At 44.4% G+C, this 26,580-nt stretch overlaps 1 protein-coding gene across 4 annotated transcripts in view; it reads left to right on the top strand.

Annotated features, from left to right (window-relative positions):
* Positions 1 to 26,580, top strand: part of LOC137372719 (dihydropyrimidine dehydrogenase [NADP(+)]-like) — an 823,566-nt gene that overhangs the window by 332,542 nt on the left and 464,444 nt on the right. For all 4 annotated transcript variants that reach the window (XM_068036861.1, XM_068036859.1, XM_068036862.1 and 1 more), the window contains exons 4-5: positions 5,833 to 5,920; positions 18,826 to 18,987. In XM_068036861.1, coding sequence (XP_067892962.1) covers positions 5,833 to 5,920; positions 18,826 to 18,987 — 250 coding nt within the window. The remainder of the gene's footprint in view (positions 1 to 5,832; positions 5,921 to 18,825; positions 18,988 to 26,580) is intronic.

The following is a 26,580-nucleotide window of genomic DNA, read 5'->3' as shown; positions in this document are numbered from 1 at the left end:
GGGGGAGGGAAAACTCCCGCAAGCCCGCAGGGAGGGCGTCTCATATTACAAGGCACCCTTCCTGCGTGGCGGAGGTCCCACCCCCACCCCTCCGCTGCTGGTGGTGGCAAGAGACCCTTAAGTAGCTGTGAATAGGCCACTTAAGGGGCACAATTGGCCTCTGGGCAGGAAGCCCATCATTGGCCTATTCTGCCCCTGACAAAATTGCTTGGTGACGAGGAGGTGATGAGCCCGTCTGCACCCTGCCACCCATCACGTGCTATAAAATCCAGCCCAAAGAAGGGGAAAGAAGGATTAGATTAAGAGAGAAAGAAAAAAGACAGAAAGGATACGTGAGAAAAAAATGTAAAAATAAAAAAAAATCCCCAACAATTTGCTACCTATAGGAGTGAGACTCCACCATTTCAGTCGTTCCCTTCTGGGCCAGACAGGTTTTGAGAAGTATTGGAGGAGTAAAAAATCGTGCCATTAAATTATTAAAAAGCCCTAACCTTCTGCAGTGAGTTTAACTGGAATTAATAGGCAAATGAGGCAATTTCTTGAAACTCACAGGGAGATTGAGGACGAGCTGCGGTTTCTGCCATGCTAGTGGTGAAGTGGCACAACTTGTGGAGATTTAGCAATTTGCGGGATATCTCTTCCTTGCCTCAACTTGCTGGGTATGTACATAAGAACGTAAGAAATAGGAGCAGGAGTAGGCCATTCAGCCCCTCAAGCCTGCCCCATCATTCAATAAGATCATGTCTGATCTTCCCCAGACCTCAACACCTTTTTCATTGCCAGCTCCTTAAAACCCCCAACTCCCCGATATTTCAAAAATCTATCTACCTCCTCTTTAAATACCTTCAGTGATCTGTAGATGTTAAAAACGTTGTGCACATTGAACTTGCCAATATTTTGGCAGCCCATTCTGATGCATTGTATCATTGAGTTTCCCCTTAATGAAGCTCACAGTATTTGTAAAAATAGCATGTAAAATTCTTGCTTCTTATCAACTGTAGTTATTGGTGGCAGATCATCTCTTCATCAATACTGTATTGTCTTTTCCAGAGACAAAGGAAGATCCCAACCCCTATGCACAAAGCTACATTGCAGTCAAGCTACTTTGGATAACGTTAATAGCAGTTCACAGACTTCCAACAGATTAATTAAAAACACCAATTGAGCTATTGGGCTGGATTTTATGGTGGGCGGTTGGGAGCTGGTCACCGATGTAAAAGTCGGTGGCACACCCGCTTCCACCTAGCCTGGGGATCCATCCCGCATTTTATGGGTCCCCAGGCTTTAATTGTTCCGAGGCGAGACTTCCATCAGCGGGCCGACAGCTCTTAGACCTAGCAGCGCCACCAGGAGCGGTGGCCACTGCTGGGACTGCAGCCCAGCCGAGGACATGGAGCCAGGAGTCCAGGTAAGTTTGGGTTGCCTCGCCGAGGGTCATCGGTCTGGCCCCAGTGAGGCAAGGGTGGTCATTTGGGGGGAAGGTCAGGTGTCTTGGGGCCTGGAGGTGGTTGGGGAAGCAGGGGTGGCTCTCAATTGGGCATCCTGTGCCTGATTGTCAGGGCCCACCCCCGGGATGTGGAGAGGCCGACTGCATTTTCTGGGCAGCCTTTCCTGGTACAAAATCTGCGTGGAGGCAGGCAAAGGCCCTTAAATGGCCGTTAATTGGCAATTTAAGGGCTTGATTGGCTTGGGACGGGTGGCCCATTTTTCGCCCCCCCCCCCGCCCTACGTAAAGTGGCGCAGAGGCGGGAGAGGGTCGGGAAGGCCACCCGGAATCTCCCACTCCATTTTACACCACCCCCCCCCCCCCCGCCCCGCCACCATCCGGCTCACTGGGGTGGCATCAAATTCCGGCCATTGAGTTGGTTAATGCGATTAACTAGTCATGCTGCAAATTCTTTATACTTATAGGGCATAAACGTCACGAGTTCATACCAGCAGATAAAATTTGAACTTGTTTAAAATGTCAAAGTATTTAAGTTAGTATGTATATCATTCTGAGGAATGTAGTGCACTGATACCGATCGATTCTGCCCATACTGGTCTTCAGTGCAAATAACTCTATAGGGTTGAAAGAATATTATTCTGAATTCATACACTGGCATATGTAAAGTGTTCGTATTTTGCAACCTTGGCTCATTTCTACAGCACATCCAGCTAACTTATAGGAACATAGGAACAGGGGTAGGCCATTCATTCGGCTCAACCATTCAGTTAGTTCATGGCTGATGCGTACCTCGACCCCACCTACCTGCCTTCAATCCCTATTGCTTTATACCCTTAGCTCATAAAAATCCGTCAAACTCAGTCCTGAAAATTTCAATTTATCCTTCCTTTTGGGAGAGAATTCCATATCTCCACTACTCTTTGTATGAAAATGATTCCGATTTCACTCCTGAATGGCCCAGATCTAATTATAAGATTGTGCCCCTTTGTTTTGGATCTCCCCCACTGGAGGTAACTGCTTCTCTGTATCTACTCTGTCAAATCCTTTTTATCATTTTAAACACCTCAGTGTTTAAACTTTCTAAACTCAAGGGAGCATAGGCCTCATAATTTAACCCTTCAAGCCATAGTATCATTCTGGACAATCTGGGGTGTGTGAATGCAGATTCTGTGGCAAGTCAATCCAGGATTTGGGGACACCTCAAAATTCAATGTACGATAAATACTTTTAAAATACTGCATAAAGCCATGGGAAACTGAAAGTGTTTGGTCAGTAGGAAATGTATGCCATAAACTGTTTAAAAGCAGTTTACTGGGCTTGACCTATGAGCCATCATTGCTGCTTGTCTCTTTCCATAATGTCTACCACTTAACAGCGATCTGTCTTTTTACCTAGCCTGATCAGAGTGCTAGAAGTTCAGCATTAAGTAGTAGGTAACCATTACAAAGTACACTAGTATAAAGAGAAAATGGTGGGAACATTCTGCATTTTGCATTTGTTGTCATGGTATACTAATACCTAGATTTCGGAATCAGGATGGGGTCATTTGTTTACACCTCATTAAGATCTATGCATGTCACATCTTGCTGTATATTGTGTATTGCATGCATTTGCTGAACCGGATTCTGAACTTCTGTAAAACCAGCTGATTAGGGGCTGTGTTTATATAATCCTCTTGCATTTTACACCTTGCAAAATAAATATGAAGGAAAAGTGTACATTATGGAGTACTAGAATACTTGACCATATACAAGCAAGTGCAACGTTTACATGCAGAAATTAATTTCCCTTGTAAATATTACAAATCAAGAAAGCTGGCATATGAAGTGAATATATAAATGACAACAGGATGAAAGAGCACCAGGTGTGATTGAATATGCCACCCAGCTTCCTCTTGGGGATCCAACTCTGTGGGTAGCAGTTTCTGATCTTGCAAAATTAGGCTTAGTACCAATGAAGTTTGTTCGAATTCGATAGAGGCAGATATGCTGGTTTCATTTCTAATGCCTTTTGGTTACCATCTCCGGAGGTAATTTTAACCCCCAAAAACAGTTGAAGTTGAAATTGAAAAAAATTGCAAACCCAAATCCAAGTTATCTTGAGCCCTCCCAATTACACTTTTGATGGGGGTGGGGGGGGGTGGTGGCGGGGCGGGGGGGAGTGGGGGGGGTGGGGGTCAGGTGCTCAACCTGCTCCCGGAAGGTGGGTCTCTCATTTAAATACTTTAATCAGGCTACCTGCCAAAGATTATGTCTGTTCCAGCTTTGACATTGGCCGCCCAGGTTTCCTGGCCCTTGGGCAACAGGCAGCTAAAGGGAGGTGGGACTGCTGCCTGGAATAGATAAGTGCCTTTCCAGCACTACTTGTGGGCCAGGAGAAGCAAGAGTACTTGCCCCCCTCCCCCTAAAAAAGCTACCTTGTTAACCTATCCAGTGATCAAACCCACCCGGGAAATCTAATGTCCTTCGTGACCTGCGACCAACTTACCACCACTAATCCCATGCCCTCCCCCACTTGTGATCTTCTCCACAGTTCCCCTGCGATTACCCCCCCCCCCACCCCCCCCTGCCATCTTCTGCCCTCCTTTATCTCTCTTTCCCTCCCCTCCACTTCTGGATGCAACCTGGTGCCCCAGGCCTACCTGCCTGACAACCAGTCAGCCTCCCAATCTGGCGAGCTGCAGCCAGAAAGTGGATTCCAAAAATGGTAATCAGGGAAATGAGGGCAACCCATACTTCTGGTTTTCCTGACTGCTAAACTGCACCACTGCTCCACAGAGCCCCTTCCCCCTCCACCTCTCCCTTCTCCCTCCTTGTAAATATCAGGGCCTTTGTTTGCTAAAACATATAGAAGACTTTTAATCCTTGGCACGGGCAGCATCAGGTAGAAACAAGGGGCAGCAGTGAAGAACAGGGGCAGGAGTGCAGTCATAGGAAAGGGTCCAAAATGGTGATGAAGAGGAAATCAAGGGGGGAACAGTGGAGGCAATTTTAACTCTTGGGAAACTGATGGGGTTGAGTGCAACCCTGGTTTTACACCCTGCCTGATTGAAGTCAATAAAGAGTAATATTTCACAGGATGTGGCATTCCTGTAGGCTTCCCGCTGGTAAGTTGGGTTCAAATTAGTCTGCAAACTTAGGGAGAAGTGAGATAGAATAAAAATGCCTCTGTGAAATATAAAATACTGGAGTAGCTGTTGGTAAATCTAAAATTGACTTTTGTTTTAAAACATAAAGTAAGACCAACATAATGAAATCTTAAAACATAGTAAATATTTTATTTAGCCAGATTGAGGAAACTTGAAATTTGAGAAGGAAGAAAACACATGGCGAACCAGCCACGCAAGTTTGGCGTACTGCTGATCTTTGATGCAAAAGATTAAGGAAATTTGGGCTATAAGTGACTTTATCCCATTCATGCTCTGCCTGATCTTTTAAACTGAATCTGAAAAACCTCTGCCAAAACCCTCTGCCGTTCATTATCATAGCTGCTCCCAAATGCAAAAGTGTAGCTCAAGCATAATTCTTGAATTTATGTTAGTTCTGAAAATTTACACCTAAAATTTTATGTGCAACAGAAACATATTTCTGATGTTTTATGGTGATATTTTTTCCACTTTTTTAAAATCATTGTTGAGACCTAAAATATATTTTCTGTATCTTGGAATGCAGTATTATGGCATCAGAATTATTCTCATTAAAAACTGAAAAACTTCTAAGATTGCATTTTCTTAAACATTCTTCACTCAATGTGACTAAAAGATGGTTTGATGGTTTTGTACTTTAATTTGCATGCATAAAGAGGGTCTTGAAGCAGGAATATGGCATAAATTCAGTGCTTTCCTCAGGGTCCCGATTGTTTACACTGATACCCACTTATTTTGCATTGCTTTTCCAGAAATTTTGGCATAACTTGCTGAAGACCAAGATGTTTATAAATTATGGTTTAAAGTTCGACCCAACCCTCTGGTCATGCCATTCCGGGAAATTCTGGGCAATGTTTTTGTGTTTTTTTTCTTTAGTATCTGGAGGAACGAGATGTAATCCATTTAATCTGCATTCATTAATCTGGCATATTGGTCATTCAGTTTGCTGACATTTTTTTCCTTGATGGATGTTACTAATATAGGTGCAAGGATGAGAAATATTGCTTTTGATTTGCTCCTGTGGGTCATTTAAAAAAAATTTTTGCTGAATTTTATGGCTACAGAAGTAGTTCTTTTAAGGTAGTGGAAATTTGTGGTTTGTTGGAATGTTCCAATTTTTCTCTTAAATGTGAGTTCACTTCTTCATCTTGTTCAGTTGGTAGGAAGCAAATTTTAACACAGCTGTACCTAAAGAATGTTCGTAATTGATGTTTCTTGACCAGTTTACTTTACCTTCTAGGTGCCTGAAGTGCGCCGATGCTCCTTGTCAGAAGAGCTGTCCGACTAATCTGGACATAAAGTCATTTATCACCAGCATTGCAAACAAGGTAGGAAATGTGTGGTCTTTAGGTCCTTCTGTAAAGGATAAATGATGTGAAGTAGGGCTTACCAAAATTAAATCCCTGAAGCAAAGCTGCAACAGCCTAACTAGTTTAGGAGGTTGGCTTTCTGATACCACAGGATGGTAATGGACTGGTGAACCCCAGGTCAAACACATCCATTTCATTTCTGTTGTATTGAGGACTAAAAATTTTGCTCATGATGTTCAGAACTCTCATTGTGGTATTAGAGAATTTACTTTTGGATGAAAATCTAACCAGATGTGATCCATTCAGTTACATGAGAAGTGTGGATAGTACATTGCTTCACATTTATTTATCCAAGCTGATAAAACAGTGCACATGTAAAATCTAGCATGGATTAAAACATCCTTGATTCAGGCTTTTCTAGTTTACAATGTGATTAAGTGTTTATAAATCGTTGATATAACCTCTATTAATATGAGTAAAAGGATAAAATGTCAAAAGTACAATTTTTTAAGTATATAACCATCTCACCATTAATGTCACATACCCAGTATCTCCCCTTTCAAACTATAAAGCTCAAGTTATAAAAGAATAGGTGGCTCAACACTAAGCCACTGTGAAATGCAATCTTGGCCAGCCAAGACTGATCCAATGAAGATTCCCAGCCAGTTTCTCTTCTTCCCCTTCCACTACCTTTCAAACTTAGACATCAGGTTACACAAGTTCACGGACACATCCTGTTCTACCTTACCACCACCACTTTCAACGCCTCCACCACCTTTGTGATGCCAGACTACTTGTTCAATATCTAGTCCTGGATGAACCAAAATTTTCTTTCACTCAATATTGGGATGACTGAAAGCATTGCCTTCAAGCCCTCGCTACAAACTCTGTTCCCTAGCCATCAATTCCATCCCCCTCCCTGGCACTGTTTCTGGTTGAACCAGAATGTTGCAGCCTCGGTGTCCTATATGACTCTGAGCTGAGCTTACAACCCCCGTATCCACTCCATCATCAAAACTTTCACCTCCATAACATCACCCGTCTCCATCCCTGCCTCAGCCTATTTGCTGCTGAAACCCTTATCCATGCTTTTGTTACCCCCGACTTAACTATTTTAATGCTCTCCTGACCAGTCTTCCCGCATTCTTCCTCCATAAGCTTGAGCTCTTTCAAAACTGATGCCCGTACCCTGACTTGCATGAAGTCTATTTTGAAAGTGCTTCTGTTTTTGTTAAAAATATTTTTTTGAGAATTCATAGGCAAACTGAAGAAATGTTGGATCAGTTGTTTTTTTCCAAGAGGCTCATCAAGAGAACACTGAATGGACTTGTTTGACAACAACATTTACTGGTTGTAACATGACTCAAGTTAAAAATAGAACAGAAACCCTGGTAACTGGAGAAGATGCATGCAAAGAAGTGACAGCTCAGAAGGTGGACTTTCTGTTTCCAGCTTCACTTTTGAATTGTTTGGAGTTGGAATTTTAAAAAATAAAACTGAAGGATAGAACCACTGCTCAGCCCAGCCTGTTCCATCTCTTTAAAAAGCCTGCAGATAAAGGAAGAGAACTTCCAAGGAGAGAAGAGAATTCCCAAGAAAGGAGAGAAGACCACAACCCAGCTCAGCTTTCCAGAACCTCTCTAAAAGACCCTGAGAAGTCCACTGTGTCAACTCATCTCGTCTCCTGTCTTTGAAGGAAAACCTGCTAAATTAATTCTCAATGCCATCTGAAAAGAACTGTTCTAAAAGATCCCAGTGACCCATCTACATGTTCTGGGAGGCCAGACTGGTTTGCCAGTTTTGAAACACAACGTATCTCATCTGCTGCTTTCTTCAAGGATGAGCAGGTATTCAGTCCAAGTGTTTTTGTCTGTAACAGAGCACTAAACAAAAATCCCTTTTATTTTTCCAGTTAACCCATGTATGTGTGTGTGTGCGTGAGTGTTGAGGGACTAAGGTAAAAAGGGAACTTTAAAATTTCAATCTGTGTGCTTATGCTTTACTTCATTGAATGTCAAGATGTGTTTTATAATAAAGTGATAATTTTGTTGTCCATTAAAGAAACCTGATTAGTGTTTTATTCTGCGACCATATCGGTAAGTGGGAAAATTTTAATATATGTTGTGACTTGCAGAGAAGTGGAACTAGAATAAACAGTGCATTCCTTCCACTTCAGTCATAACAAATCCCATGAATAGATTTTTTTTTGATACCCTCATCCTTACATTCAAGACCCTCTATGCCTTCACTGCTCCCTATCACTGTAACATCCTGCAATTCTCTGAGGACACTGCATTTCTTCAACATTGGCCTCCTGTGCATCTTCCACTTTGTTTGCCTCATTATTGGTGGCAGTGCCTTCAGCTGTCAAGGCCATAAACTCCAGAATTTCCTCCCTAAATTTTTCTCTCTTCAGCTCTCTCTCCTCCTTTAAGACGCTCCTTAAAACCCATCTCTTTGACCAAGCTTTTGGTCACCTGTCCGATTGTCTTCTTTGGCTCAGTGTCAATGGGCTGAATTTTATGCAGGCGTGGTGGTCCCGACGCCAGCCCAGGAAGGCGGGGGAACCCCTCCCATGCTGTTTGGGGGTCCCCACCCCCCGGCTGCATGTTATGCTGCTCAGGTAGTTAACTTGGACAGGAACCCCGCCTCCAAGACCTGCTGACCAAACAGAAGGCAAACAGCTCAACAGTCCAAGCAGCCCCACCGGAGATGGTGGCCACTGCTGGGACTGCAGTCGGCCTGGGACCAGGAGCAGCATTGGGGGCCTGAAATGAAATGAAATGGGGCAGGCTCGCCGGGGCCAATCGGCAGGCCCCGATGAGGTTGAGGGGTGTGCGGTTGGTTGATTGGTGAGGGCAGGGTTGATGCTGGGGTAGCCTTTGCCGCCAGGATCCTCCTTGGGCCACAGATTGCCTAAACAAGAGGGCCCACCCCCAACCCCAGCCCACAGAGATGCTGCCAGGTTTTACTGGGAGGACTCCCCACGTGTCAGAGGACCCCCCCCCCAGCTTCCTCCGCTGCTGATTAAATGTCAATGACGGTGGGAGGAGACCCTTAAGTGGCCATTGATTGTCCACTTAAGGGCCTCAATTGGCCTCTGGGCGGGAATGCTGGTTTTCCCCGCCCTGACAAAATCAATGGTGTTGGGAAGGCGACGGGCGCGCTATCCCTGGCTTTCCTTGCCATTTTACGCGCCCCCCAGCCTCCCAACCCATCCCTAGATGGCTGATAAAATTCAGCACAATATGTCTGATTATGCTCCTATGAAGTGCCTTGGGACATTTTACTGTGTTAAAGATGCTAAAAAAAATGTATGTTGTTGTTATATTACTGGAGTAGTAATCTAGAGAATGTGAGTTAAAATGCCATTATATCAGTGTGAGAATTTGAATTCAGTTTATAAAAATCTGGAAATAAAAAGCTGATATTCATAAAAGTCGGATTGCTCAAAACGCATCTGATTCACTAATGCCATTTAGGGAAGGAATCCTGACCTATGTATGACTCTAATCTCACTCCTATGTAGTTGATTTTTATCTGCTATCTGATGTGGCCTAGCAAGCCACTCAGTTCTACCAACCTACTATACAGCAGTTTCAGGAGAAGGTCCATCACCATCTTCTCAGGACAACTAGGGATGGGCAATAAATGTCAGGCTTGTCAGTGAGACCCATGTTCCAAGAATGAATTAAAAAAAGGCAGGGGTCTTGGACAGAGTTTGACTTGACGGTTGATGGGGAAAGAAGTGTTGGCAAGCAAGATAAAACTGAATTCGTTGGAGGCAATTTCATGCAAGAGGTGTAGAAGCTGTATTTGAGGTCAAAGAAGTTAAGGAGGCCAAGAATACTGATTAGAGAATGAAACATCAAAGGTAAGAGGTGTAAGCTTACAAAAGGCATGAAGAAGCCATTACTGTGACAAATTAAAAGAAGTAAGATTTTGTTTGCTTAGTGGATCATTTTTATATGCTGCTATATGGAATTTTATGGCTCATTACTATTTGCATACACTACTGCAATTTTAAGTTCATTATATTTTCTTTCTATGTTGATGAGCTTACCGTGTATCATTAACAACATTCCTGACTCTTGTAGTGGTAGATGTGATCTTTTCTCTTTTGTACTTCAACCAAAATTTTAAAAGCCTTGCCTTACCAACTGACCTTTTTCACCTGTAGCAAAATAACTTCTGTATTAGATCAAAGTAAGAAAAATGCACAATGCTTTGAATATAATTCAAAGAAGAATTTTAAAACCTGATTATTACAAGGGACGCTGTGGATGGAGTTCTGCAGCATTATTTTTGTTAAGTCATTTAAATGTTAAAAAGGAGATTCACCATCATGACTCCAACCGGTCAATTTTTTGAAGAATTATAAGGACCTTTCCTCTTTGATTTTCTAAAAAATAATATTTCTGAAACAATGGAGATATTGGAAACCAGGGTTGCGGAGAGCAATTACAGTGCCTCAGGCATCACTCTTACTGAGATTTGGCACTGAATCGGAATTAAATCTCAGGCCTGCTGTAAGAGTTTTGTGTGTTTAGGTGGGATGTTGACTAACTTTTGACCCACAAGGTACAAACTCTGGTTTCTTAATCAAGATAGAGAGTTTATTAAATACAGCAAGAATATACAAGCAATACTTAACCAATGGCAGTAGTTATTCAGCAGGATGTAGAGTGTCCTTGGTCCTTGCCTTCTGAGCTGCTATGGCGCCATCTTCTTTCTTGTGGTGTTCTGTTGACTATAGGTTGGTTTCTTGAATCAGTGCACGAGTTGTCCAAGCACCTGTCATTTATGGCCCCCTCCGAGGGTTCCTTCCTTCCTTCCATATTAGGCTATAGTCTGCCTTAACCCTTCGATTGGTCGGATTTAACCTCACCTTCTGTACATTGTCTCGTCTTGATTATTTTATAATAGTCAGATTGCAGCAGATATGACCCTAACCTCTGTACGTTGTCTCTGCAGACAGCTTGATGGCCCAGTCTTTGTCACAAAATGGGGAATGTTTGCCGTCAGTTCAAGTCTTGAATGGTCTCTGAATATCTTTATTTGCATTATCATCCTTTGTGAGGCCTACCAAGTCTATCCCTTATTGTGACTGAATCTGTCGAAGTTTGAAATGCAGAATGGGCATCCGGTCTCATAGCAACTCTACTTCTGGTATAGTTGTTGAAAAAAAACACTGTTTTCCACCTTCTCCCCACTACAGTAGACCAATATATATTTCATTTTTAACAGCATGATTCTAAACACAAAGTCCACTACTTAGTTCTAATCTAATATATATATATATATATGTAAAAGTATAACTATTCCAAAGCATATCCGCAGCATCATTTGAAATCATTCTAACTTAAAACATAGCATCTCATGTGAGTTTTATCAGACCATAACTTATATAAATTCATCCAACTGATAAAACATGGCAGATGTTAACCCTTTACTTCATACACTGCCTTATTGCTGCAGTTCAGTAACATATCAGGTGGTGTTTTATCCATTGTGCTATTAAAGGAGTTTCAATTTTTGTTTAATAACTCTGATGATGAAACACCCCATTTAACAAATATTGAACATTATTGTGGATGCAAAGAGTTGAAAAATAAAGGGCTGAATGTTATAGGCCCCCTACACACGGAAACAGAAGCGGGGGGGGATAAAATTGTGCGGGAAGATAGAACATAGAACATAGAAAAATACAGCACAGAACAGGCCCTTCGGCCCACGATGTTGTGCCGATCCTTTGTCCTCTGTCAAGGACAATTTAATCTATACCCCATCATTCTCTTTTATCCATATACCTATCTAAAAGCCGTTTGAAAGTCCCTAAAGTTTCTGACTCAACAACTTCCCCAGGCAAGGCATTCCATGCCCCGACCACTCTCTGGGTAAAGAACCTTCCCCTGACATCCCCCTTATATCTCCCACCCTTCACCTTAAATTTATGACCCCTTGTAACGCTTTGCTCCACCCGGGGAAAAAGTTTCTGACTGTCTACCCTATCTATTCCCCTGATCATCTTATAAACCTCTATCATGTCACCCCTCATCCTTCTCCGTTCTAATGAGAAGAGGCCTAGAATGTTCAGCCTTTCCTCGTAAGACTTATTCTCCATTCCAGGCAACATCCTGGTAAATCTCCTCTGCACCCTCTCCAAGGCTTCCACATCCTTCCTAAAATGAGGCGACCAGAACTGCACACAGTACTCCAAATGAGGCCTTACCAAGGTCCTGTACAGCTGCATCATCACCTCACGGCTCTTAAATTCAATCCCTCTGCTAATGAACGCTAACACCCCATATGCCTTCTTCACAGCCCTATCCACTTGAGTTGCAACTTTCAACGATCTATGCACATAGACCCCAAGGTCTCTCTGCTCCTCCACATGCCCAAGAACCCTACCGTTAACCCAGTATTTTGCATTCGTGTTTGTCCTTCCAAAATGGACGACCTCACACTTTTCAGGGTTAAACTCCATCTGCCACTTTTCAGCCCAGCACTGCAACCTATCCAAGTCCCTTTGCAGACGACAATAGCCCTCCTCGGTATCCACAACTCCACCAACCTTTGTATCATCTGCAAATTTACTGACCCACCCTTCGACTTCCTCATCCAAGTCGTTAATAAAAATCACAAACAGGAGAGGACCCAGAACTGATCCCTGTGGCACGCCACTGGTAACTGGGCTCCAGGCTGAGTATTTACCATCTAAGACCACTCTCTGCCTTCTATCAGTTAGCCAATTCTTAATCCAACTGGCCACATTCCCCACTATCCCATGCCTCCTGACTTTCTCCATAAGTCTACCATGGGGGACCTTATCAAATGCCTTACTAAAATCCATGTACACCACATCCACTGGTTTACCCTCATCCACTTGCTTGGTCACCTGCTCAAAGAATTCAATCAGGCTTGTGAGGCAAGACCTACCCCTCACAAAACCGTGCTGACTGTCCCGAATCAAGCAGTGTCTTTCCAGATGCTCAGAAATCCTATCCCTCAGCACCTTTTCCATCAACTTGCCTACCACCGAAGTAAGACTAACTGGCCTGTAATTCCCAGGGTTGTTCCTATTCCCTTTCTTGAACAGGGGCACAACATTTGCCACCCTCCAATCACCTGGTACCACCCCCGTCAACAGAGAAGATGAAAAGATCATTGCCAGCGGCTCTGCAATTTCATCCCTTGCTTCCCATAACATCCTTGGATATACCCCGTCAGGCCCGGGAGACTTGTCTATCTTCAAGTTATTCAAAAACCCCAACACATCTTCCCTCCTAACGAGCACTTCCTCGAGCTTACCAGTCTGTTTCACACCGTCCTCTTCAGTAATACACCCCTTCTCATTCGTAAATACCGAAGAGAAGTACTCATTCAAAACCTCACTTATCTCTTCCGGCTCAACACACAGTCTCCCGCTATTGTCCTTGACCGGACCTACGGTCCCCCTAGTCATCCTCATATTTCTGACATACGCGTAAAAGGCCTTGGGGTTTTCTTTTATCCTACCCGCCAAGCATTTTTCATGCCCTCTCTTAGCTCTCCTAATCCCTTTCTTCAGATCCTTCCTGGCCATCTTGTATCCCTCCAGAGCTATGCCTGTGCCCTTTTTCCTCAACCTTATATACGCATCCTTCTTCTTCCTAACAAGACTCTCAACCTCTCTTGTCAACCACGGTTCCCTCACATGACCATCCCTTCCCTGTCTGACAGGGACATGCTTATCAATGGCCCCTACTATCTGCTCCTTGAAAAAGTTCCACATTTCGACCGTGCCCTTCCCTGCCAGCATATGCTCCCAACTTATGCTCCTCAGTTCCTGCCTGACAGCATCATATCTACCCTTCCCCCAATTGTAAACCTTGCCCTGTTGCACATACCTATCCCTCTCCATTACCACAGTGAATGCTACAGAATTGTGATCACTATCTCCAAAGTGCTCGCCCACCAACAGCTCTATCACTTGCCCTGGTTCATTACCTAGTACCAAATCCAATATTGCCTCCCCTCTGGTCGGGCAGTCTACATACTGAGTCAGAAAAGCTTCCTGGACATACTGCACAAACACTACCCCATCCAAACTATTCGATCTAAAGAGTTGCCAATCAATATTTGGGAAGTTGAAATCCCCCATAATTACTACCCTGTGACTTCTGCTCCTTTCCAAAATCTGTTTCCCAATCTGCTCTTCCACCTCCCTGCTGCTATTGGGGGGCCGATAGAAAACTCCCATCAAGGTGACTGCTCCTTTCCTGTTCCTGACCTCAACCCACAGTGCCTCAGTCGGCAGATCCTCCTCGAAAATTCTTTCAGCAGTTGTTACACTATTTCTAACTAACAATGCCACCCCCCCACCTCTTTTACCACCATTCCTAATCTTATGAAAACATCTATAACCAGGTACCTCCAAGAACCATTCCTCCCCCTCACCTATCCACGTTTCAGTGATGGCCACAACATCGTAGTCCCAAGTGCCCATCCACGCCTTCAATTCACTCACCTTATTCCTGATGCTTCTTGCGTTGAAGTATACGCACTTTAACCCTTCTCCGTGCCCATCTGTCCTCTGCGACAGTGCTACCTTCCCCAATACCTCACTACACTCTTTGTCTTTCTGAGTGGACCCACTGGTCCCTGGACTACAAGTCCGGTTCCCATCCCCCTCCCAAACTAGTTTAAACCCTCCCGAACAGTACTAGCAAACCTCCCTCCCAGGATATTGGTGCCCCTCTGGTTCAGATGCAGCCCGTCCTGTTTGAACAGGTCCCATCTTCCCCAGAATGCAGTCCAATTATCCAAGAACTGGAAGCCCTCTCTTCTACACCATTCCTGCAGCCACGTGTTCAGCTGTGCTCTCTCCCTATTCCTAGCCTCACTATCACGTGGCGCCGGCAACAAACCAGAGATAACAACTCTGTCCGTCCGAGCTTTCAGCTTCCAGCCTAACTCCCTAAACTCACTTCTAACATCTGTGCCACCCTTCCTTCCTACGTCGTTGGTGCCAATGTGCACCACGACCTCTGGCTGCTCCCCCTCCCCTTTAAGGATCCTGAAGACGCGATCACAAACATCACGGACCCTGGCACCAGGTAGGCAACAAACCATCCGTGCGTCTCGCTTGCGCCCACAGAACCGCCTGTCGGTACTCCTCACCATCGAGTCCCCGATGACTAGTGCTCTCCCATTCTCCCTCCTTCCCTTCTGAGCCACAGTGCAGGACCCCGTGCCAGAGGCCCGTTCACTGCAGCCTGCCCCCGATAGGCCGTCCCCCCCAACAGTATCTAAAACTGTATACTTGTTGCCGAGGGGAACGACCACAGGAGATCCCTGCACTGACCTCTTCCCACCTCTAACTGTTACCCAGCTGCCTTTGTTTTGTGGAGTAACGACATCCCTGTAGCTTCTATCTATCACCCCCTCAGCTTCCCGAATGATCCTCAGTTCATCCAGCTCCAGCTCCAGTTCCCTAACACGGTCTGATAGGAGCTGGAGACGGATGCACTTCCAGCAGGTGAAGTCGGCAGGGTCACTGGAGGTTCCCCTCACCTCGAACATACTGCAGGAGGAGCACTGCACTCCCCTGGCTGCCATTTCTTTTACTCAATTACCCCTTAATTAAGTACAAATATAGATATTAACAAAAACAGTGAAATAGCTTACCTGTTCAGTCCTTCTTGGCTAGAGGAGGAGGGTAAAAAGGGTCTCGGGTTAACTCTGCTCCGCACCTTTAAAGAGAATACCTACCCAGGAGTCCTTGCTGCCGTCCAGCTTCCGGTTCCTCCCGCGCCAAAAGTAACTTGAACACAAGGAAAACAGTAAGTACAACTTTTAAAACAACTTTTAAAACACAGCTCCTGTTGCCTTCACTTACCCACCGAAGAGTCGCTACCTTCTCCTGCTTCTCCGCCGGGAAGATGGTGGTGGAGTTCCCATCGCCTTCCCGATGCCTTCCAATTTAGTCCAGGCATGGAATGCTGAGGATGGCCTTCCCATCCCAGGCCAATTGAGGCCGTTAGTGGCCACCTAAAGGCTCCACCTCAATTTAATAGAAGGCGGAGGGGCACACTGTCACATGGAGATGCTTCTTAGCAGGGTCAGAAGGTCCCTCCTTTGGGGGCAATCGAGGGCTCCTGGAAGGCCCCTTCGTCAGCCGTCCCCACCTCCTCACTAAGACCTTCCCTGCCCCCATTGACAACCCCACCCTCTCACCGAGACCTGCCTGAAAGGCCCCGGTGACCCCAGCCCCACCCACCTGTCCCAGGGACTTTATCACTTCTCTCCTTGTACCTCCTGCAGTACTGACAGTGCTCCCAGTGGCACTGCCGGTACTGCAGAGCTGCTGGTCTGCTGACAGATCTTGAAGATGGGAGCTCTTCCCTTAAAGGGATGGCATCTCTGACGATGGGCAGCTAATTGCCGACCTGCCGTTAAATAGCACCGGGGGTCCGATGGAGGGCCAAGCCAGGATCCCCCCTCGCCTTCCGGCCCACCATTGGGTCCCCCCGCTGCTGGAATAAAATCTGGCCCAAAGTGTTGGGAATTCAGATGTTTGCAACTGTCCAGTCAGCCAGACATTATTGCCATGCTAACTATTATTGTCACAAAGTCCCACCATTGCAGCCCCGCTGGCTGAACTTTGCCACTTTTCCTTTCAGATCTTCCCATAGCAGTCATATCTTCTTTGCTTTGGGCTTCAACACTGTCTTTTGCCAGATGAAACATCCTTCATTTCCCTTCAAGTATACCAACCCTCAGCCAAACAGCATAAATAGCCTTTTATTGTAATCTTTGAGATATAATTACTGTGCAGAGGCTTTATTTCATTAATTCAGTGTTCACCGTTCTCAAGCCACTTAATATCATCCTTGCACAGTACATTCCAAAGCACCCAGCCTATTTTATGTGCTTTTGTAGGGGTCTGTGTTCCACATCATCCAGAAGTGTCAATTGTCCACGTATACTTTACTTTTCACATCCTTGGGTACATCTCTATCTTCAGACCTTTCTTAGTCAATCAAAAAGACTCCCAGCTTAAGCATTATGGCTCTTCATTTCTTTCTCTCAACTGCTTCACTGGGAATATGATTTACAGATATATTAATGTGTCCATGCTTCCATCGCCTCACTATTAAATTTCATTTTCTAAACTTTACCATCATAGTTTTATGTTCTTTGCTTTTCTAAAGACATTTCTTGGACTTTAGAAAGTTAATAGGGAACCTGACCTTTTCCTGCAATGGAAAACTAACATTGATCCTTAACATTTAGTTTTGTGTTCCCTGAAATTCATACGTGTGTGTTTGCTTTTTTTTTTAGAAAAAGGACCTTGACATCCAAAAACTTTAGAATATAAGAGAGAACAGTTCACATTATGACAATAAATGCATAGGGTACTCATGAGTATTGCAATATGATTTCATTCCACAGCTGAATACTATATTCATGTAACAACATTTTAGTATATATGGAAACTATCTAGAGAGGGTGCAAACTTTTAAAATCTCCATTTCCCTACCTTACAACAGTGATTCAACCTTCAAAGTATTTCTTGATTGAAATGCTTGGACTGTTCTGCGATCATGAAAGTGCGAATAAATGCGAATTCTTCCTTCTTAAACATGCAGATTTTAATATATATATGTATGTATGTGTGTCCTGTATTTAGCTTGCATTTTTGCATATCTCAAGCATCTAGTTGGAGAAAAACACCACTTTGTTTTTATTCCCGTTTTTATTAAATTTTCTCAAATGTTTTGATCAGTTACCAATTCAACTTCTCTATTTTTATGTTTTTACAGCTTTTAAAACAATTCTTCCTTCACACTGCAATTTATTTAACAAGGCTTTTTCCTGTACTGATGATGTTCTCATTAAAAACCTTTATATGTTTTTGTCATGCTCGGCCCCCACCTGCCAAAAATGAGGCTCATTAATCTTGTCATGAACATCGATTTTAAACTTACTGGAGTGAAGAAAGGACTTGTTAAACGGATTAACCATGGCTGCAAAAGACATTTGCATATTAACAGACAGTGTTTGGAAGGACAAGGCAGCCATTCCCTGACATTCAACCCACAATGGACTTTTCATCACCAGACGTTGAAGGTGGGGGAGCTTGCATTCCAGATTGACTGCTAAGATGGCTGAACACACAAATGGACATGGTCAAACCAGCTGGTCACATGACTAACCTGCGGGGTAACCTGAGCTTTTTGAATTTGTACAGTTTGGGCAGAGGATCTGTTTGCTCCTGGACTGAGAAGATCTCTCCCTGTCTGCTTCCATTTCTTTCTCACAAGCCTCTGAATCCACTGAAGATACATGAACCTCAAGACAGAAAATTTTCCTACAGCGAACAAGGTTTAAGAAGAATACTGGGCCCCAACGAAAAGCAAGATCTACCTACAATCAAGGACTCTACAATGAGCTCGAAGAACCGTAACAAAAAACTCTTCAGAAATTGCCTCAAACTTCTCCACTTTATTTTTCTTCTGCTCTTTTCTGTCTCTATTTGCATGTGTATATCGCATATGCATGCTAGCATGGGGCGTGGTGTGTAGCCATAGGCGTTAAGCGAATTAGAGTTTAAGTTCAAGTTTAATAAAGTTCAACTTTTCTTCTTTAAACCTAAGAAAGCCTGATTGTGCTGGTTTCTTTGCCTTATAATTGGAAAGCGGTGAACATGGATTCACCAAGGGGGAGCTAAAAACACAGTGTGTTTAAAATTGAGCCCTGTTACAGTAAGACCAGGTGAAGGCTGAAAGGGAACCCTAGACCTCTTTCTCACCTGGTCATAACAGTTTTAAACATTATTGTTGAGCAGTACATTAATATGTATCTTCAGATCATTTATGATAAGCTACTGTTATTGTTTTGTGCATTTTGCTGAAGCTTCTGTTTTTATTGATTAATAGAACTACTATGGAGCTGCCAAAAACATTCTGTCTGATAACCCCCTCGGCCTAACTTGTGGGATGGTATGCCCAACCTCTGACCTCTGTGTGGGAGGATGCAATTTACATGCGTCTGAAGAAGGAGCCATTAACATAGGTGGACTGCAACAGTTTGCCACAGAGGTATGTAGAAAGTATCTCAATATTACATATGTCAGTATTCAGTGACATTTTATGAACTTGGGTTATTATAAATTTCTATTTTGCCAGTTAAGTGTAAATTTTTTCTGAACAGCTGATTATTTCACAGAATTATAATGGTGACTTTCATGTAGTCAAAGCTTATGAACATTTTCTGAAATGATTTTGTTATGTAGGTTTTGATGCAACAGCATTAAATGTTTACTATATGGTGTATTGCCTATTCGAAAGAACTTCATTGTAGAAACTGATCGTCCACATGCATTTCATGCCACTCATAAAAAACGGCCCATGTGGTAAGTGCAGCAGCTATAATAATGCATGATACTACATTGCTTTATTGGTTCGTGTCAGCTGTGGCTCCAGGACAAAGCAGACCACTTGACTGGCACCCCATCCACAAACATTCACTCCCTCCACCACCGACGCACAGTGGCAGCAGTGTGTACCTCTACAAGATTCACTGCAGAAATGCACCAAGGCTCCTTAGACAGCACCTTCCAAACCCACGACCTCTACCAACTGGAAGGACAAGGGCAGCAAATGCATGGGAACACCACCACCTGCAAATTCCCCTCCAAGTCACACACCATCCTGACTTGGCACTATATCGCTGTTCTTTCACTGTCGCTGGGTCAAAATCCTGGAACTCCCTTCCTCACAGCACTGTGGGTGTCCCTACCTCACATGGACTGCAGCGGTTTAAGAAGGCAGCACACCACCACCTTCTCAAGGGCACTTAGGGATGGGCAATAAATGCTGGCCTGGCCAGTGACGCCTACATCCCATGAATGAATTAAAAAAAAGTTGCGAACTCTCTCACCACTGAGTCATAAGGGTAGAGTCCCACTCCAGGACTTCAGCACAAAAATCAAGAGTGACACTCCAGTGCAGTATCAAAGTGCTGTCTTTTGGATGAGATGTTAAACACGGGCCCTGTTTGCCCCTTAAATGCATGTTCAAGATCCCATGGCACCATTCCAAGAAGAGCAGGGGAATTATCCCCAGTGTCCTGGCCAATATTTATCTCTCAATCAACATCACAAAAAAAACAGATTATCTGGTCATTCCCACATTGCTGTTTGTGGGAGTTTGTTGTGTGCAAATTGCCTGTCACTTTTCCTGCATGACAACAGTGACTACACTTAAAAAATACCTCATTGACTGTAAAGCGTTTTGAGACGTCCAGTGATCATCAAAAGGGCTATATAAATGCAAGTCTTTAGAACATAGAACATAGAACACAGAACAGTGCAGCACAGTACAGGCCCTTCAGCCCACGATGTTGTGCTGAACCTTTAACCTACTCTAAGATCAAACTACCTACATACCCTTCATTCTACTATCATCCATGTACCTATCCAAGAGTCGCTTAAATGTCCCTAATGTATCTGCTTCTACTACCACCACTGGCAGTGCATTCCACGCACCCACCACTCTCTGTGTAAAGAACCTACCTCTGACATCTCCCCGAAACCTTCCTCCAATCACCTTAAAATTATGCCCCCTGGTGATAGCCCTTTCCGCCCTGGGAAAAAGTCTCTGGCTATCCACTCTATCTATGCCTCTCATCATCTTGTACCCCCTATCAAGTCACCTATCATCCTTGTTTGTTCCAATGAGAAAAGCCCTAGCTCCCTCAACCTTTCTTCGTAAGACATGCCCTCCAGTCCAGGCAGCATCCTGGTAAATCTCCTCTGCACCCTCTCTAAAGCTTCCACATCCTTCCTATAATGAGGCGACCAGAACTGAACACAATATTCCAAGTGTGGTCTAACCAGGGCTTTATAGAGCTGCAGCATAACCTCGCGGCTCTTAAACTCAATCCCCTGTTAATGAAAGCCAACACACCATATGCCTTCTTAACAACCCTATCAACATGGGTGGCAACTTTGAGCAATCTATGGACATGGACCCCAAGATCCCTCTGTTCCTCCACACTACCAAGAATCCTGTCTTTAAGCCTGTATTCTGCATTCAAATTCGACCTTCCAAAATGAATCACTTCACACTTTTCCAGGTTGAACTCCATCTGCCACTTCTCAGCCCAGCTCTCCATCCTGTCAATGTCCCGTTGCAACCTACAACAGCCTTCCACACTATCCACAACTCCAGCAACCTTCATGTCATCGGCAAACTTGCTAACCCAGCCTTCCACTTCCTTATCCAAGTCATTTATAAAAATCACAAAGAGCAGAGGTCCCAGAACAGATCCCTGCGGAACACCACTGGTCACCGAGCTCCAGGCTGAATACTTTCCATCTACTACCACCCTCTGTCTTCTATGGGCCAGCCAATTCTGTATCCAGACAGCCAACTTTCCCTGAATCCCATGCCTCCTTACTTTCTGAATGAGCCTACCATGGGGAACCTTATCAAATGCCTTGCTAAAATCCATAAACACCACATCCACTGCTCTTCCTTCATCAATGTGTTTTGTCACATCTTCAAAGAATTCAATAAGGCTTGTGAGGCATGACCTGCCCCTCACAAAGCCATGCTGACTGTCTCTAATCAAACTATGCTTTTCCAAATAATCATAGATCCTGTCTCTCAGAATCCTCTCCAATAATTTGCCCACTACCGACGTAAGACTGACTGGTCTATAATTCCCAGGGTTATCCCTATTCCCTTTCTTGAACAAGGGAATAGCATTTGCCACCCTCCAATCATCTGGTACTACTCCAGTGGAAAGTGAGGACGCAAAGATCATCGCCAAAGGCACGGCAATCTCTTCCTTCGCTTCCCGTAATATCCTTGGGTATATCCCGTCTGGCCCCGGGGACTTATCTGTCCTCATGTCTTTCAAAATTTCCAGCACATCCTCCCTCTTAACATCAACCTGTTCGAGCATATCAGCCTGTTTCACGCTGTCCTCACAAACGACCAGGTCCCTCTCACTAGTGAATACTGAAGCAAAGTATTCATTTAGGACCTCCCCTACCTCCTCCGACTCCAGGCACAAGTTCCCTCCACTATCCCTGATCGGCCCTACCCTCACTCTGGCCATCCTCTTGTTCCTCACATAAGTGTAGAACACCTTGGGATTTTCCTTAATCCTACCCGCCAAGACTTTTTCATGTCCCCTTCTAGCTCGCCTAAGTCCATTCTTCAGTTCCTTTCTGGCTACCTTGTAACCCTCTAGAGTCCTGTCTGATCCTTGCTTCCTCAACTGTAAGTAAGCTTCCTTCTTCCTGTTGACTAGCTGTTCCACATCTCTTGTCATCCAAGGTTCCTTCACCCTACCATCCCTTCCTTGCCTCATCGGGACAAACCTATCCAGCAGTCGCAGCAAGTGCTCCCTAAACAACCTCCACATTTCTGTCGTGCATTTCCCTGAGAACATCTGTTCCCAATTTATGCTCCCCAGTTCCTGCCTAGTAGCATTGTAATTCCCCCTCCCCCAATTAAATATTTTCCCATCCCGTCGGCTCCTGTCCCTCTCCATGACTATAGTAAAGGTCCGGGAGTTGTGATCACTATCACTGAAATGCTCTCCCACCGAGAGATCTGCCACCTGGCCTGGTTCGTTGCCAAGCACCAAATCCAACATAGCCTCCCCTCTGGACGGCCTATCTACATATTGAGTCAGGAAACCTTCCTGGACACACCTGACATAAACTGCTCCATCCAAACTATTTGCACTAAGGAGGTTCCAATCAATATTAGGGAAGTTGAAGTCACCCATGACAACAACCCTGTTACTTCTGCGCCTTTCCAAAATCTGCCTCCCAATCTGTTCCTCCGTGTCTCTGTTGCTCTTGGGGGGTCTATAGAAAACTCCCAATAAAGTGACTGCTCCTTTCCTGTTTCTGACTTCCACCCATAATGACTCAGTAGACAAACCCTCCTCGACGACCTCCCTTTCTGCAGCTGTGATACTGTCCCTGATTAGCAATGCCACTCCCCCACCTCTTTTACCTCCCTCCCTATTCCTTTTGAAACATCTAAACCCTGGAACATCCAACATCCATTCCTACCCCTGTGATATCCAAGTCTCCGTAATGGCCACAACATCGTAGCTCCAAGTACTGATCCATGCTCTAAGTTCATCACCCTTATTCCTGACACTTCTTGCATTAAAATAGACACACTTCAACCCATCATACTGGCTGCAACTTTGCCCTGTCAACTGTCTAACCTTCCTCACAGACTCTCTGCACTCTGTATCTGCCTGTTCAACAGCTACCCCATCCACTGATCCATAGCTCCGGTTCCCATCACCCTGCCAAACTAGTTTCAACCCTCCCGAAGAGCTCTAGCAAACCTCCCGCCCAGGATATTGGTGCCCCTCCAGTTCAGATGCAACCCGTCCTTCTTGTACAGGTCCCACCTTCCCCAGAAGGTATCCCAATAATCCACATATCTGATGCCCTCCCTCCTACACCACGTGTTCAGCTGCACTCGCTCTCTGTTTCTAGCCTCACTAGCACGTGGCACCGGTATCAATCCTGAGATTACTATTCTGCTCGTCCTGACTTTTAGCTTCCAACCTAACTCCCTATATTCGCTTTTTAGGTCCTCATCCCTTTTCCTAGCTATGTCATTGGTACCGATGTGCACCACGACTTCTGGCTGCTCCCCCTCCCCCTTAAGAATCCTGTAGACTCGATCCGAGACATCCCTGACCCCGGCACTCGGGAGGCAACATACCATCCGGGAGTCTCGTTCGCGACCACAGAATCTCCTGTCTGTTCCTCTAACCATTGAATCTCCTATCACTATCGCTCTCCTATTCTCCCCCCTTCCCTTCTGAGCCGCAGAGCCAGGCTCAGTGCCAGAGACCTGGCCGCTGTGGCTTTCCCCTGGTAGGTTGTCCCCCCCAACCGTATCCAAAACGGTATACTTATTATTGAGGGGAACGGCCACAGGGGATCCCTGCACTGTGCGCCTATTCCCTTTCCTACCCCTGACGGTCACACAGCTACCTTTATCCTGTGACTTAGGTGTCATTGCTTCCCTATAACTGCTCTCTATCACCCTCTCAGCCTCCCGCATGATCCGAAGTTCGTCCAGCTCCAGCTCCAGTTCCCTAACGCGGTCTGTGAGGAGCTGGAGTTGGGTGCACTTCTCACAGATGAAGTCAGCAGGGACACAAGTGGTGACCCTTGCAAGAGGAGCATGCAACTGCCCTAGCTTCCATCCCCTCTGCTCTAAATTGACAACAGAGAATAAAAACAAATAAAGGAAAACCTTACCTTACGAAACCCTCCACACAAGAGTCCTTTTTTTTTGGTTAGAGGAGGAGGATGGGTGGGAAACACTACATGTGTAGTGTTTCGGTTTTAGCCACTGCCCGAATATATAAGTTCACTTACCCAGCAGTCCCCATGTCTGCGTCCGCTGAATCATGAGGTAAGTACTTTATACTGAAACTTGCCTTCCCGGCTGCCCCCTGGCTCGCACTCTCACTGCTCCCGCTGATCAAAAAGAAGCTGCCGAATCGCGAGGTAAGTACTTTATACTGAAACTTACCTTCCTTTCTTTCTTTCACATTTATTTGTAAAATGGGCAAACCAAATGAAACATTATCTTTCTGAAGTTAATGTAAAAGATAGCACATGTATTGTAACACCCGTTCTTTTCCTGATTGATTCACGTTTGATTGTGTGGATTTCCTATCGACTTGTTTGAAACTGCAGAGATAAAAGTCCGAATGTGAATTTCTGTCCCCTGGGGAGTGATGTGATGAAAGTATTTTCTTTTTCTTTTAAAAAAAAAATGCACAGTGTATTGAATGGATGGCGAATATTTGTGGTGCAATTATAGGTAAGTCTGATGTGTTGAAAAGGAAATTCTCTAAAAATACTCTCGGTAAACCATTGTTGAAATAGTCTGGCTTTACTGGCTAATAAGTAAAATCAAAATACGTGTAATCACTGCATGTACTGTAATCACAATGATGGCATTTATATTCTTAAGTTGCTGAGTCGCCAACATAACCATTGGATTAACTATACTTACAGTACTCTGCATCTGGCTTCAAAAAGTGTAATATTATACATAACAGGGTAGAAATTAATGTTGACAAAGTGACTGTAGAAGCGCTTAACACTTTCATCCAAATTTACCTCTCTATTTGAATGGAGCCACTAATGCACTTAAAATAAACTGGTTAAAGCCTGTGCCAAAATGTTTAGTTGTAATATATTAAGCATGCATATAGTAATAATCACCAAAAGTAATTTATACCCTGATATGTTTTGACAGAAATTCCTTTCACTGTAAATTCTGGGAAAACGTGAGATTAGGTTGTGTCAGTGTTTTTAAAGATTACTACAATTGCTGCAGATTTCGCTGTTTAGAAAGCCATGCACATTTAAATGAAGGTCGTAAGATAGTTCAGTCATAATGAAAATTCTCTGCATGAATTTTGTAGCAGTCTGTGTCAAGATTGAGTATATTCATCGTGTTTATTATTGGTTATACTTATGTTATTGATGGCAGAGGAAAGAAGATAGCTTTCTGCAGGACATGCTGACATAACATGTGATGGAGTAGCTCACAGCAAAACCAGTGATAGTATTAATGACAACTGTAAGGTGTCTGTTATTGCAGTCGTGGTGCTTTTGACAGTGAACGTCTGTCACCTAATACTGGTAAAGTAGTGATGATTATGGCTGCCTATTGTGCAGCTAGTCCGCTTGCATGATAAATGCCAGATTCAGTATTAGAAATATAGGCTTACATAAAGAAAGAAGATTAGGCTCATAATAGGTGTCATAGTTGTGATAAATCCAATAGCAAAATGAATAGTGTTTGGAGAACAAGTTACATGTAATAACTTGGCCTTGATTTGTGACTTGGGTCTGTCTAATAATAAGGTTTGTATTTCTCTTAAAATTGGTAAGGATTAGTAATGAAGCATTTTGGTTTCATTGCTTGATTCAACTTACAAAATTTGTGCCATATTTAAGGCTATTTATTGCTCATTTTTGATAGAGCTATTGCTTCTCCACATATTCTATTATGCCCCTACATCCAGCCATTCGGGACAGCGAAGCAAAAGATTGCAAGCAGTATGAATGCTCCAACAATTCCAGACATTTCAGCTCACTGCTTGGTGGTCATGCCAAGTGAAGGGAAAGGGCTGAATTCGCACCCTGATATGGGGGCAAGAATGGAGGCAGGCGGGCATGTAATTTCACACCGCCGGTTTGCCAGCACCTTCCCCCCCATCCCAGGCCATTTTCCCAGAGGCGGGATTGGGTGCAGGAGGACCTCCCACCTGCAAGCAGCAAGTAGCCAATTAAAGTAAGTTAAAGGCCAATTAACAGAAGCCGACTAGAATTTTCCAGTTGGTCTGTGGGCCCCCCGTGGCATCTTGAACAGGCCAGCTGCCTGGAGGCGGCCTCCTGGGGGCAGACTGAGGGGTCTGCGCTCCAGGCAGGCTTTGAGGCCTTCCCCGCCTACCTGCCTTTAGCTGCAGCTGCCGGCTGTCCTTTGGAGGGGTTCCCCTTCCAAAGTGGTGGCCCAACAGCAGCAGCCATTTTGTATTTCAAATTTTTTAAAGTTGCTGAGAGGGTGCTTCAAGATGGAGGCACCCTCTCTCTCCCTTACATGCAATGGTAGGTT

Source organism: Heterodontus francisci, chromosome 8 (genome assembly GCF_036365525.1).
Source record: "Heterodontus francisci isolate sHetFra1 chromosome 8, sHetFra1.hap1, whole genome shotgun sequence".
Taxonomy (NCBI): domain Eukaryota; kingdom Metazoa; phylum Chordata; class Chondrichthyes; order Heterodontiformes; family Heterodontidae; genus Heterodontus; species Heterodontus francisci.
The sequence above is the reverse complement of the archived record's forward strand: the minus strand, read 5'-3'. Positions and strand labels throughout refer to the sequence as shown.